The sequence below is a fragment of the Pinus tabuliformis genome, chromosome 4_1, assembly GCF_031772625.1.
Source record: "Pinus tabuliformis cultivar Carrire ecotype Pingquan chromosome 4_1, CPIR1, whole genome shotgun sequence".
NCBI classification, from domain to species: domain Eukaryota; kingdom Viridiplantae; phylum Streptophyta; class Pinopsida; order Pinales; family Pinaceae; genus Pinus; species Pinus tabuliformis.
Window position 1 is genome coordinate 560,343,049 of NC_142303.1, and position 12,999 is coordinate 560,356,047.

At 39.2% G+C, this 12,999-nt stretch overlaps 1 protein-coding gene across 1 annotated transcript; it reads left to right on the plus strand.

The window, feature by feature from the left end:
- The first annotated feature begins 368 nt into the window (after positions 1-368).
- On the plus strand, positions 369-1,435 carry LOC149177085 (uncharacterized). Its single transcript, XM_089421662.1, has 2 exons — positions 369-850; positions 1,063-1,435. Exons 1-2 carry the CDS (start codon positions 369-371, stop codon positions 1,433-1,435), a joined length of 855 nt encoding a protein of 284 aa, XP_089277788.1.
- The last annotated feature ends 11,564 nt before the right edge of the window (positions 1,436-12,999 follow it).

Consider the following 12,999-nt stretch of genomic DNA (forward strand, 5'->3'; position numbering starts at 1 on the left):
CTCATTAAAGAGACAAAGGATGTGCAAGGTTCGGAGGAATCAGAAGAAGAAGGCGAAATAGGTGCTTCGCAGACCTCGGCCAGAAGATCACTGAGAGGCCGAAAATCTGCTCGGGAAAAAAGAGAGCAAGAGACTTACAAAGATAAACTTCAGGGAAGTCAACCAACCCTCGAGAAACTCTTGGCAAATACTCCGAAGAAGAACAGAAATTAGTCCCAGAGCTCTAGGGGAGCTCACCATCCAAAATGCAAGTGCTGAAGATCATCTCCTGGAATTGTAGGGGTATGGGGAGCAGAATAAAAGAAGAAGCCACAAGAAGCTTGATAAGAACAGAATCTCCCGATCTACTCCTCTTCCAGGAGACTAAAATGGAGTACTATGCCTTCCTCCAGATCGGTAAGAATTTGTGGAAGAAAAGCGAAGGACAAGCAGTCTCAGCTCGAGGCGCTTCAGGTGGACTGGGCACTATTTGGAATGCTAACAAATTCATAAATATCAGAGAAGTAAAAAACACCCACTGGTTGTTCACAAAGTTACAGCACTTAGAAACAAATACGATACTCTCCCTCTTTAACGCGTATGCTCCTGTCAGCGCAGGAGAGAAAAAGCACTACTGGGACTCCATTAGAAGTCTGGCAGATTCTGAAGAACTGGCTAACATAATAATAGTAGGGGATCTTAATCTCACCTTATCACTGTCAGAAAAATGTGGAGGAAGCACTGTTAGGGACCCGGCGTGGGAATGGGTTGAAGACTTTCTCCAAGACTGGGACATGATAGACATTAAGCCATCGTTCGGGAAGTACACTTGGACAAACAAAAGAATTGGCCCGGGACATATCGCTGCAAGGTTAGACAGATTCCTTGTTCAAAGTTCTTTTCTTCTTCATGGTCTAGAGTCTAGAATGCATATTCTCCCTTGTTGTGTTTCCGATCATCGCCCCATTAAACTGGAACTGCTGGCTCATTTGGACCAAGGTCCCATTCCATTTAAATTCAATTCTCATTGGGTTAAGGAACAGTCATTCATGCCTCTAATAAAAGAAATCTGGAAGCTTCCAGTCAAAGGCTCTGCCTTCTTCGTTTGGGAGGAGAAACTTGGAGAGTTAAAGCTGCTCTAAAAGATTGGGTTAAAACCTTACCAAATCCTGTTGTGGAAAGGCAAATGATTCAGGAACGACTTGAGATGCATCACCAGGTTTCGGAAAATGTTGAGATCACAAAAGAAATTCTTGACAAGGAGGCTAATCTTCAGCACATGCTCCTTAAGGCTAGCTTGGCAGAGGAAGAGTATTGGAGACTGAAATCCCGCAGTCTCTGGCTCAAGGCGGGAGACAGAAACTCTTCCTTCTTCCATAAGCAAGCTCAGGCCCGTAAATGTCTCAACTCCATCTCTGAAATTAAAGTAGAGACCACCACGCACAGAGAAATCTGAAGCATAAAGAACGTTGCCTTCACTCATTTCAAAAACCTCTATAGTGAAGAAGAGGCCTTGGGACATGTTTCTACCCTTGTGAATGAGGTGCCCTCCCTGATTACTGCCAAAAAGAATCAATTCCTGGAAGCTGAGATCTCTAACAATGAAATAAAAAGCACCCTCTTCGCTATGGAACCGGATAAGGCCCCGGGTCCCGATGGTTTCACTGCCAGATTCCTGCAGTCCTGTTGGCAGATTGTGGAGAAAGACCTAAGCAGAATGATTCGGAAATCTCAGGAATGTCAGAAAATTGGGGGAAGCACAAATTCGGCCTTCCTGGCCCTCATTCCCAAGGAGAAAGGAGCCAACACCTTCAGCCGGTTTCGTCCTATCTCCCTTTGTAATATAGGCTATAAGCTGATAACGAAAGTTATTGCCAACAGATTAAAAATCATTCTCCCAGACATCATTCCTGCGAATCAGGGAGGTTTTATACAGGGAAGACAGATTGTGGATAACTTTATCCTGGTCCAAGAGGCGATTCACTCTAGTTTGGCTCGCAAAGAGAAAGGTATGGTTGTCAAGTTAGATCTTGAAAACGCCTTCGACAGAGTGAGACATAGTTTTCTGATGGATGTCCTGTGCAAATTCGGGTTTGGATCCAAATTTATCAACTGGATTAAGGCTTGCATCAGCGAGCCATGGATAGCCCCTCTGGTGAATGGGAGGGCCACAGATTTCTTCAAAGCTTCTCGTGGATTGAGGCAAGGGTGCCCCCTATCCCCTCTGCTCTTTGTCCTTCAAGCTTCTGTCCTTAGCTTCCTTCTGAACAAAAAGCAACAGGATCAAGAATTAATGGGCCTGAACATTGCGAGAGGAGTTAATAATATAAATCATGCGCTATTCGCGGATGATTCCCTCTTGCTGGGTGCTGCCACTGTGTCCTCAGCTAAAAGATTCAAAGATGTGGTTGATGACTATTGTGAAGACTTAGGAAGCAGCCTCAATAAAGGCAAATTCCACATCTACTGCTGGAATACCCCTGCTTCCGCACTGCAAGCCATCTCTAGTTGCTTTGGTTTCACGGCCTCCTCATCATGGTCTTCCTTCAAGTATTTGGGACTCCCTATTTTCCAAAAATGTGCTGTCAGCAGAGACTGGTTACCCCTGCTGGAAAAGTTTTAATCTAAGATCCACTCCTGGGGATTTAACTGGCTTAATCTGGCAGGCAAGTCAGTGCTTATAAAAGCAGTCCTAAACAGCCTCCCCATCTATTAGTTTGTTGTGATGCTGGCTCCAGTTGGAATTATGAAGAAAATGGAGGATCATATAAGAAAATTCTTTTGGAAAGGCGGGAAAGCAAACGAAAAGAAAATCCCTTTAATAAGTTGGTCTAAAATTTCAATGCCCAGATTGGAAGGTGGACTGAATTTTAAGAATATTTGCAAAAGAACATCGCATTGGGAGCAAAGCTGATCTGGAGGATTATTGCCCCAAATCCAGGGTCGGCTCAGCTCGCCTTGTGGAAAAAATTCTTTCGTGGGCAGAGAAAAAGGTGTCTGGAACATCCCAAAGCAAACTTTGGCTCGCTAATTCAAAAGCTCTGTGCAAAATCTTCCTTCTTAATTAGCCAACATGCACATTGGATCCCCGGTAATGGCAAGCAAATTAGAATATGGGAGGATGGTATAATGGGCTACGATCCTCTGGCTGATGATCGTTCCCTGACATTGTTGAAAGATTGGAAGTACAGAGCAGGTTACATTACTTTGTGGGATATTTCCAACTGGGAGAATGGGAACTGGCACATCTGGATCAACATTGAGGTGCCCTGGGTACTGTCCAATGAATTTGCAACCTTCACAGAATTCTTAAATGGCAAGGCTCCTTTGAACAGCAGGAAGTTGGATACCCGTGACTGGGGTCTGACCCCTGGGCGATATTCAATCTCTCAGGGCTACAGGCAGATCTTAGCGCATCCCCACGTTCCTCCAGACCCGAAACCATGGAAAGGGGTTTGGTCCCAGTATTCGCTTCCTAAAATCGACTACTTCTGCTGGCTCCTATGTCATCAGAGAATCCTGACTAATGATAGATTACAGAAAAGAGGCTATCTAGGCCCCTCTCGATGCTCGTTGTGCGGAGAAAACGCAGAAATTGCTGCACACCTGATGCTCAAATGCAAATTCGTGATAGACCTTTGGAATGAGGCCTTAGGCCCTTGGAGTTTGGATTTCGTCCTCCCCAACAGCATCCCCGATCTGTTCTCGAACTGGTTGCGTTCGTATCCTGGAGGCCCTCCTCAGAACGCACATATCAAAGCGGCCTGGTGCATTCTTCCTAAACTAATATGCTGGCACACCTGGTTGGAAAGAAACCAGAGGATTTTCAGAGATAAGAAGAGAGACCGCAAGATTGTCTGGGTTAAAATCAAAAGCCAGTTAAAGGAATGTGTCGGCGATCAGCTGGACGGGGCAGGCCTGAGAGACCACGATGCTGCTTGGAGCGATACCCTGGACCTCCGTTTCATTGAAATTGCCAGGTCTCCCGTGCCTCTCAAAGATTGGCAAATTAGACTTAATGCTTCAGATTTCTTGGCTCTTTGCACAAAGCAGGTGCACATCATTCTCTTCTTTGATGGGGCAGCTAAAGGTAATCCGGGCAGTTCCGGAGCTGGTGGAGTTGTTAAAAGAGCTGATGGCAGAACTGTTCTTAGATATGCCTGGGGAGTGGGCTTCAATACCAGCATCCAAGCTGAAGCCCTGGCCCTTCTCCAAGGTCTGAAGCAACTTAAATCTCTCGGTATAAACAATGCAATTGTGATGGGAGACTCTCAGTCTATCATAAAAACCATTGTAGACAGCTCTTCCCCTTCAGATTTAAGACTGTCTAGATTGATCAACAGAATAAGAACCCTATCAAATTCCTTTCAGAGCTTGAAATTCTATCATGTCAAGAGAGACAATAACAAAGACGCTGACGCTGAAGCTAACAAAGTTGTTCTCCTCCCCCTCGGAGTCATTCTCAGAGATGGAGAAGAAGGCTGGGATCCCATTCCTTAACAGGCTGGTGAATATGTTTTACTGTCTTTTACTGGAGCAGTTTGTCTGTATTTTTAAAGTGGGAAAGATAGAGGCGGTTGCCCGAAAAATAGCTTGTAAAAACATCTGGCGTAGTAAAGAAAAAGTCACTCCAATCCTGGCCAAGGAGTTCTCTGGAATATGGTCAGCATTTTGTAATCAGGTTTGCGGCATTTTGGCCAGAAATTAATATATCACTCTATCCGTTTCTGTAAAAAAAATAAAAAAATCTAATTTTAACTATTGTTTTCCTCTATTCTGGTAAGTTACAGGATAGCAAAGGCTTTTCTAAATTTCGTGCATCACTAAATTTAGCTAATCTACTAAATTTGCCTCTAAATTTTCCATTCTGTCATTTTCGCAGCCAACTCGTTCATGCCTTTGTTTTTAATCTCTAGTCCTCTGTTTGTTTAGTTCCAAACCACCAAATATGGAATAAATGAGAATTTCACCATGTTGTTGACTTGTTTCATGCATAACCATCAATATAGGTCCAAAGCGCTTTAACATAAAACTGCAACATATAACCTTTTGATGGGTCCCTCGGTGCTATATACCTGAGGAATTAACATCCATTCACAACTTTCTCCGCCCATGGTCTTTATCGTCCACACAAAACCAAGTCATGGTGCCAACCTTAGCCCTCAATTTTATTTCCCGACTCACCTTTGAAAATCTTTGGGGTTTGTGTTGTAGTGTTATGTGTCCCTGAGGGACCACCTATCCACATACGCCCTTATGATAGGACTTTCCCTCCAGCTACATAAACCATCGTGTAATCCACCTATCCCAGGGACTCATCAGTCGAAAGATAACTCACATGCACGCCTTTATTTTATTCTAGGGTCGCTTCTCCAAGGTGACATGTCCTGTAGGACCATTTACTGGCATACAGACCAATCATGTGTCGGCCAGGGTGAGATATCATTGCCACATGTAATCCACTGTGTCTTGAATCATCCTTCGTTTCCCCTCTATTCTATGTCTAGCATGTTTGTTAGCTATCTGCCACCTCTGATATAACAACCTCGGCTTAAAATTCATGTAATAAAGTTAATAAGGGCAAAATAAGACCAAGGTCATGGGACATGTATTCCAAGCTGAATATTGGGAAAAATATCCTAGTGGGCATCACTTGTTGTGTATTATGGCTAAGGGGAAATTGGAAAAGGCAATGCCAAAAGCTTTGAAAAGGAAAAAAAACATTATTGGTATTTTATTTATGAAAATAAAGGAAATTAGGAGAAAAGGAAGGTTAAAAGACACAAGTTGCATGTGAGAAGGAAATTAAAGGAAAATGAAGAAATTAGAGGCATCAATGAGAGAAAGAAATCATAGCATCATCTTGGGGCCTTTTGCCAGTTCAGTTTTGGGAATTCGTCTCTGAGAGGATAAGAACACTAAGAGAAGGAAAATAAGGAAAGCAAAGGAAAGAGAAGGAAATGTTGGATCAAGCAGCATCAACAGGAATACTTACAGGTAACAGGTTGCATGTATGTTTTCCTAGCTGGTTTTGGCATGCATGGTATATGCATGTGTGTATTTGGTTCCTTTGTTGTCATTGGCATGGGTTTTGTCAGGTTTTGACAGTGGTTTTAGTCTTGCCTTGCCATTTCTGGATATCCATGGTGTGATGGGACTCTTTCCTGGTTGAGCTTTGTATCGTTGGAAGGTTTTAGATCCGGGTGAGGTAGTCTCATGAAAATCCCAAGGGTTGGGGGTGGAGATGGTTTTCTCTAGGAAGCCCGCGACAAGTGGGTGGAGACAGGAAAATTCAGCAAGGGATGGTGAAGGAAGTCTTAGGCATCCAAGCTCAATTTGGTTTTGTGATCTCAATACCAGTTTAGGTGAGATCATGGTATGGTGAGAGTCGAGGTGGTTTAACCTCTGTATTTTGTTGGTTATTTATGGATTTGTTTATCCCATGAGATCCCACATTCATGCTTCGAATACGGCACGGGGCTAATTGGCTGAAAGAAAGATTTGGTTCAGTTAATCTATGGTCGGGTGGTACGTGGAAGTCCCTAACTTGGTTGGATTTGGCATATGGTTAATAAGAGATAAGTTTCTCTTTTCTTTTATGATTAATTATACTTGTTATTATGTGGCTTTAATGGTTGTTCTATTATTGTTATCTATCTGATTATATCTTGGTTATAAGCATGGTTATATGACATATCTAAGTATGCCTCTTATCACATTTTAATTAATGAATGTCTAGTTAATGAATGCATGACCTAATTGGTGTTATGATAGATATTGTGAGAAGGCATTGGTCCTTCTTGTTAAACCTCATATAAGTTTCAGATCCCTATGTTCATATATGCATTCATGACCTGTAGGTTGCATGTTTACCATGTGTTTGACGGAATGCTTGTCCTACTTGGGAGGGATCAGGTTAGTCCTTGTTCAATTTGTTGGTTTAGAACTTTTGTTTCTATGTTATTTATCATTTATGGGAGTTTCATTGAGTTCTGGGTAGAGGCCTGAGTCTTAGCCCTGAAAAAGTGGCTTAGAATTCAGGGTCCCTGGCACAGAACTAATTGGAAAAGTCCATAGTCACTAGGAAGCGGGCCTATGGGAGCAACTGGAGGCTTATAGTTTCTTGGAGGCCTTGTCAAGGGAGCGACTGAGGCTCTAGTTCAGTGAAAAAGAGAATTAGCTCAGGGGTTGGACACCTGGAGGGGTTGGGTAACTCCTGGTGGTCCTATAACATATGAGGGAAGTCAGTAAGGTCTTAAGTTATCGAATCCATTTTCTTAAGGTCATATAGGAGGTTAAATCTTATCATAGTGACCCTTATCTTAGGTTTACCCTGGGCAACTGGTGAAAGTGGGTAAATGTGGGAGAAGGTGGTTACAGGGTGGTATTAGAGTAGGTTGAGCTCTCTTTGGGTAAAATTTGATGTTGTCAAGGTTATGGTTATCATGCATGTGGTTATGGTATACAGTTGTTATGGTCATGCATGATGTTGTTATATTGATATTATTATGATTATATATGAATCATTCTAATGTGGATTGATTTTACAGATGAGATAAGCCTCTCCCCAACGTCATGAGATATGGTTTTACTTTTGGTATCTATTTGGTTTATCTGGAATGGTACACTTGTAGGAAGAAGAGAATGAGATATGACAAGAAAAATGGTAGCCTACAGTTCATGTGACTCTCAATACATATCAATTGGGCAAGAAGAAGATGGATTTTCTCCTAGTATAGCAAATACATTGAGGAGTTTGAGGGCATAGATCAGAATTTGCAAAGCAGTTAATGAAAAGTTGGTTGAGGCTCAGGAAAGACTTGCAAAGGCTCAAAAGAGGCAAGAAAAATTCAATGCAATGATTCTTGAGAGCTTGTGAGATTTATAGAGACATGGTAGTTGAGGACCAGTCAAGAGCAGGAAGAGAAAACTAATGGAGCCTATGGTGGCAAGTCTCGGTCCGAATACAGGTTGGATAGAGAGGATACAGTCAGAGGCAGAAGATCACTGGATACACCTAATAAGAGGACTGATATGTATGGGAATCATTCTAATTCCTCATCCAGGAGACATTATCACCATCATTGTCATCATCGTCTGTAATGTCCCCTAATATTAATAAAAATAATCAATAATCAATAATATAATATAATATTAAAATATAAGCAAATAAATGATAAACAATAAAGAAAAGATGATAATAATAAATAAATAATAAATAATGAAGAAAATATAATAATAATAATAAATAAATAAATAAAATAGTAAATAACAATACTAAAATTCTAAATAAATATATATAGAAGTAAACTATAAAAATAGTAAAAATAAGTAAAGTTAACAAAAAGTAAAATAAAACAAGAAAGAGTTAAACTAAAATAACTACAAAAATAGTAAAAATAAGTAAAGTTATGAAAAAACAAAAAGGAATAAAATAAGAAAGAATTAAATTAAGAGAAATATTAAATTAATTAAAACTTAAAATAAATAAATAAAAGTTGCATGTTGACACATGGAATGTGTGCATAGGGTCCTATTTTCATTGTTTGGTCTATTTAATAGACAATGAGGAAGATGAGAATGATCATTCCTTCCCCCATTCTCTAGGGAGAAAAGTGTTGTGGGACAAAGGATTCCCTGGCAGTAGTACGTTGATTAAGGTTTCGGGGGTGGCCAGCGATAAAAAGATATGTGCAGTTGAGCCTACGGTTGGGTGGAGAGTCTTCCCAAAAACTTTGTTGAGGTTAGCGAAATTCAAATAGCGTTTAATTCTGAAATAACAAATAAGGAATATCATCGCTACAGGTAAGTTGTATTTACTCTTGTTTCTCAAAAATGTTATGCTAACTAGTTGAATAGAGGTATGTTGATTGTAAATTGCATAATTGATCTAATTAGTTGCATATTTTAATTTCAAGGTTGTTACATATGGTATCAAAGCAAGGTTCAACTCTGGCTGACCTCTAGATAAAAGTTTAAAAAAAATACTTAATTAGATTTCTCAATAATATTGCTTATGAAGATGTTAAAAGGAAATATCAAAAGAAACATAAGCCTAAGGGGGTGTCAAAAAGTAAATATTAGGCATGTCAAAAGGAAATAAAATCAAGTCACATGCATGGGGTGTGATTAAGTGATAAGTTTCACTTAAAATAAAATCATAAGTAACAAAAAAAAATCTAAATTTTATAACCTTATGATATAATAAGTATTTACTTTTTGTGGAGCATTTCAATGTAATAATTTTAAGAATATATAAAAATAATGGGTATTTAAAAAATATTTAATTTTGTTATAATTTATCTTAAAATATATATGAAAAATAATAATAATAATTACAAATAATAATATATATAATTTTTATAGGTTATTGTTTTTATTGATTATATATATATATATATATGAAAAGCCATAAATTATTTGAAAATAATTAACGCCCCATTCCTCCTTAACCATATCTAGCAAACCCTCTCTGGCGAGGGGGCTGGCAATATGACCAGGGTGGGAAGAATAGTTGGGGTTACCCGGCAAGGAGAAACCAGCGATGCAATACCACCGGATTCTTGGCTCTTATGATGGAAGAGGTTGTATTGTGAGGGCAAAAGGGCACGACCCTGTGTTGCTTTTTCTTCGAATAAAATCGTAGGGTCTTAAGGCAATTTTGCACGTGCAGTTTGTGTAATCTTGGCGGCTCGTAGGGTCTTCCTTCCAACTTCCCATTGAGGGTGTAATCTTGGCGGCTCGTAGGGTCTACCAATTGAGCTAAACTCCATAACCAAAGATTTTTATGGAAATTTGAGCATACTCCAATTAATCTCGCCAGATTCCAATGTCTCACTCTTGCATTTCTTTTATAAGTCTCCTGTCTGTGGAGTGTATTTTTTGACAGCAATGGTTATGCCATCCTCTTAGATGCCCTTATACACAGAACCATGGCTTCCACGGCCCACAATGTTTGTTTGCTTTCTTCTGTCACTGCACGATGATGAAGAACAGGAGAATAAGTCATGTTCTGCCACGTCACAGGATCCACCGTTGCAATTGCTCGATTGTCGCCCACAGGCCATTGTCTTAACTTGAGAAGCCAAAACTGGGGAGTTCGGATTGAAATGTGTATTTTTGCGGAAATTTCGTTGTGGCTTTATTTCGAGTTTCCTCCTAAGACTATTGAGCTTCTGTCACGACAGCTCCGAGTAGCAACCCTCCCACGTGTGATCAAACAATCGAATAAGTAGCAAAAATATAAAGAAAGGTGAAATTTCCTTTCCACAAGAAGCAACATATTGTAATGAGGGCAAGGGCCAAAGGGTGTTGGTTATGTGTTTTGTTATGCCATGGCTTGGTCTCAACATTGGGGTTTGTTACAACATATTTTAATTTTACTGTAACGACCAAGTCAAGTCAGTGCTCAATACCCAAGAACCAAGCCGAAATGAGGATTCCGGAAATGGCATATATACTCTATGCGTTCATCGTAACACCAAGCAAAACAAAATCACAAGTCGTCAACATCCCAGCGCACAGCGTCAAGTTACAGGACAGGGGGGCAACCAAGTCATAAGTCAATGCACAACTATCATTCACAACATACAACGCTTACATGTCATGCTTTTAAAAAATTACTAGTAGAGCATGTAGTTCATTATCATTCAAGAATTTAACGATATTAATTTCCATCAAATCAACTAATACATTGTTCCTAAATTTAAGAATTTAGCAGAGAATTTTGTTAGTAAATTGAAACATAATTAAGTTCTATTATGTGTAATACTCATAAAGATGAAAGTTCCTACTAAATTTAGATATGGGCATAGAAATTTTCCAGATCATGGAAAAGTGTATGTATAACATAAATATGAGAAAACTCTCAATGAAAAAGAATCGACAAACAATATGCCGACGCTAGATCATTTTTCAGAGTATTTAGCGTATATAGACATCAAACCTATGGCTAACAGTCTGATACTTGCTATAACCATGACGTCTTCCCAGCAAAACTTTAGCGATAATATTTCAAAAGATAAAAGATAGATCAAAGGCATTATTTTTAAGAGTTCCTTTCATTTAATGTTTTCCCCGTTGAAGTCTTAAAATTAGCTTTCATTTAAGGATTTTCGAGACTTTAAAATTTAATATTCGGTAGTCAGAATGCCGAGGGTTGTGGTTTGAAGTTGAAAATGACTAACATCACCTACAGAGACTACACGTGTTCCAAGATTCTCCGTTTATTAGTCCCTCCCCCAAGGCAGCAGAGACTATAGGAATCGATATGCGCATGAATATTTATAATTCAAATGACCAAATCCAAAGTTTTGGTTTCACATATTTCACTTCACCTTTTTGTAGCCTATTAAAAATTGACAACGTTTTCGGTTAGCAAATGAAAAGATTTTAGGTCTTATTTGGCCTCTTCCCAAGGCCCGGGGCAAGAAAACTTACTGTTAAAATGCATATTCTGAACAAACTTTTGCTTAATGAAATAGAGTTAGAATTATGTATTTAGTTAATATCAAATGTTTGTTGCATGTAATGTCTCGTGGGAATGTGCATGTGGCTCTGGACTAGCTGATTACACGCAGCTGCCTATGTGGCTCCTGACTCGCATGTGGCTCCGATTAGATGCAGTTTCCTAATGAATGCAGCGACCGCTTAATTCAGTTATCTTTTCAGTAAGATTTATTTTCAGCAAGATCAGTTATCTTTTCAGTAAGATTTATTTTCAGCAAGATGTTGTAAGTTCTATTCGATTCGCATCAGAGCCCAGAAGGATAGAAGTTGACCCGAACTAGTTGCATAGCTTCATCGATCCACTGCTTCACTAAATACTTCGCTGGCTTCACCCAATACTTTTCTGGAGGTACAATTCTAAAGTTAATTTAAACAACAATTTTCTAAAATTAATTTAAACAAATTTTGGCAATAAGTAACATAGTAACAAAACAATATTATGCAAAGGCTATGTAGTCTGTGTTCTCTTGAACTCAAGTATGAGGCTCTATAGTCTGCATTCTCTTCAACTTGGGTATGAAGCTTTGTAAATACAATATCTTATTTTTTAGTAGAAATGAGTTCAATAAATTTAATTTCCAAAAACAATTGCTGGATTAAAGAGACTTATTCTAAATTAGATTTGTTTCTATTACTTTTAAATTGTTTTTGGATGAATCCCTATTTTTGGAAAAATACTTTTTTACTGTAGAATTTCCTGCAAATTCTCTACAAATATACCTCTCTGATCTATGTAGAAAATCTGACTGTAGATTAACTCGATAATGCAATATACTAAAGCAAAATACTATAATCTACTTTTACTATCAAACTTGCGGAAGCTTAAAGATCGAGTTGAATCAAAGTTGAACACATATAACCAGAAGAAGAAGAATCAATGCACATGGAACACAGAAAATACTCAGGGGAAAGCCTCAACTAAAAAACCCCACTATTTGTATTATCATACAAGGTGGAAATACATCAGAATTACACAAAGCCTTAGCTCTCACAGCTAGCCAGCTCTCAGTACAATCCTCCTGGATGCTCACAGGCAAACAAGGCTTCTCACAAACCTTCTTCTCTGCCCTCCAAGCTCCTATTTCCTTGCGCAGTTTCTCTGGGTGATCCTCCTATTACCAAGTGGAAGACTGATCACTCACACTGATCCTACACCCTGTCAAAACTGCTCAATCCTCAAGGAACCTTACCTTGACTGCATGCCTAAGTTTCCTTTATAGGAAAACACATGCAACTGATAGTAACCTGTGCTTGAAATTTAGCTCAACTGGGTCTTTCTCAGAATAGACATGCATGAGTTAATGATGAGAGAATCTTCAATTATCTAGAGTACACTAGTTGCATGCCTGCATACATTAACTAACTGAACTCACAATTAGTTCCTCAAACAGTTTGGAACTAATTTAACTGGACTTAACTCAGTAAACTGAGCTAACTAATTACAACTCAAATATAACTCAATCTTATCTCCTTAATTAAGGGATAATTGTTGCATGACTTCACAAAGACTTC